Source organism: Pygoscelis adeliae, unplaced genomic scaffold (genome assembly GCF_000699105.1).
Source record: "Pygoscelis adeliae isolate BGI_AS28 unplaced genomic scaffold, ASM69910v1 Scaffold40, whole genome shotgun sequence".
Lineage (NCBI taxonomy): Eukaryota > Metazoa > Chordata > Aves > Sphenisciformes > Spheniscidae > Pygoscelis > Pygoscelis adeliae.
Genome location: NW_008823953.1, coordinates 1480665 through 1482921, shown reverse-complemented (window position 1 = coordinate 1482921; position 2257 = coordinate 1480665). Strand labels below are relative to the sequence as shown.

Sequence of the window (2257 nt, the reverse complement as noted above, 5' to 3'; positions counted from 1 at the left end):
GATAGCCATTAGGAAGCTACATTTGTCAAAGGCTCCGCAGTGCCATGTGTAAGCAGACAGAGAACCCCTTTGAGGAACTCTGCATGAGGATCTCTTTTTTTTTCCTTGAGGGCTAGTACAAGTAAGACATAAAAAATTGTAGTTTCTTGGAAACAATTCCATAAGTGAGTGAATGATACTTTGTTTCCTGACGCAATTGAAGTGTTTAGGAAGGGCTCAACTCCTCCTTTCTAATCCTCTCATCATACAAGAACAAAGCAAATCTTCATGAAATTATAAGACAGTAAATTTACTTCATTCTGCATTGCTTAGTGAACTAGAGAAATTCACAAAGGAAGGTGGTTTTAAAGAAAATGAGTGATTATTATGCTAGTAGCAGTGATAGTACTAGTGCATATATTGTTGCAACATGAAAATGTTTACAGAACTGAATCCTGTGCTTTGACATTATTCTGGTGATCTGAAGGGGCCAGGAAAAAAATTCTTCCTCAGATAATCCTGTCTGAACAAATGTCCCAACATGTTTGCCTCTGACTGTCAAGGAGTAGGTACTGGGCATACTAGAAACAGGATATCAAATTGCTGAGGGTAATGGACAGGATAGAAAATTAGGCCAGTCTTCATAAATTGCCATAGCTCTGTTGCCTCTGCTGCTATGATAAGTCAAAGCTGTGCCAGTTCATATCATGAGAGGCTCTGCCCTCTGTAAACTATGCAGCATTAATGGGTACCTTCAAAACCAAGGGGAATTAATAGGTTTGACTAGGTGCAGTCACAGTAGAGACCATAAATTAGATAACAAATTCACTGTGAAAAGCGTGTAACTGTAACAACAGCTGTGCTCCAAGGTCCCACATGGAATTAAATCTAATTTAAGTGTTTCTCCTGGCTTGGCAGAAACCATATGTTTGCAAGATACCAGGCTGCACAAAGCGCTACACAGACCCCAGTTCTCTCCGGAAACATGTGAAGACCGTGCATGGCCCGGAGGCACACGTCACCAAGAAGCAGCGGGGAGATATCCACCCGAGGCCTCCACCACCGAGAGACCCAGGCAGCCACTCTCAGAGCCGGTCACCAGGCCATCAGACTCAGGGTGCAATTGGTGAGCAGAAGGACCTCAGCAACACTACCTCAAAGCGTGAAGAATGCCTCCAAGTGAAAGCGGTCAAGTCAGAAAAACCAATGGTATGCAATACACCGTGCTGCTCCCTTTGTCCTTTTTCTTCTTGCAACTGGCTAATAATTCCTTTATGAAATGCTCAAGCCCGTAAACTCTAGCTCACAAGGTTACGTTTTGTGAGCTTTTCTTTTTCATTTACATTGTAAAATGTTTTTAAAGCCTAAGAAATAGCAAATAGAAAGATTACATCTAGTCTGTGCAATATGCAGTAAGTGCAGTGTTGGCAACTCTCACAATAATTGTTTCTCTTAAAGCTCCATCTTTTGGAATCAGCATATTATGAGAAAATCACAGCTTTCATTTTTAAAAAGGCATTTTTTTCCACTCTCCTGTTTACAGAAGAAAGTTAGAGAATGTGAATCCTGCAGGCCAAAAACCAGAATGCGAAAAAACCTAAGTCCAAAAGACTAAAATGATGATATTGGTGAAGATAATTTTTGGAGAACCTGGGGAAATGATCAGATTTTAGGGGCTTGAGGTTGTCGGGTCATGGATCAAACTGAAGCAGGGTAAATTGACTTTCTTAAACAGCAGGAGGAGATCTTCTGATAACTTTTGATCTCTATTGTGACATGACCTCTTACGTTAACCTGATTCTTAATTTAACTTGACCAAGTTAACCTAATTCCAGTTTAACTAAATTGAGCTGAATTAAGAGTCTCTGCAGGTCTTTTCACTGGTTTACCTTAATGTATTGCATTAAACCAGTATAGCCTTGAACATTGAAAGGACCTTATTCCATTTTTTGACGTGCTATCTTAAATAAAGAAGTTCTTCCTTCGTTTGCGTGCATTTCCTGTGCCATCTATCCTCTCCACAAGGGTTAAAACTAGCAAAGGCAGTCACTCCATCCTCTTCCACATCTGGGCCTACAATTCATCTGGGCCCAACCCTCGGAGACTGCAAATATGAGCCCTCCAAACTCTGCTCATATTGTTAATCATGCTGCAACTCAAAGTGATTACTCATTGAAATAAGAGTTACTGCTGTATTGTGCCTAAGGCTTATGCCCAAACTGTGGAGTATTAATCCTGAATTCAGAAACTTCCAAGGGCCCAGAGTTAACTCCTGCTG

The 2257-nt window shown here is 40.9% G+C and overlaps 1 protein-coding gene across 1 annotated transcript in view; it reads left to right on the top strand.

Annotated features, from left to right (window-relative positions):
* GLI3 (GLI family zinc finger 3) overlaps positions 1–2257 on the top strand; it is a 193648-nt gene that overhangs the window by 185395 nt on the left and 5996 nt on the right. The window contains exon 12 of the mRNA XM_009321630.1: positions 898–1188. Within this exon, the coding sequence (XP_009319905.1) occupies positions 898–1188 (291 nt within the window). The remainder of the gene's footprint in view (positions 1–897; positions 1189–2257) is intronic.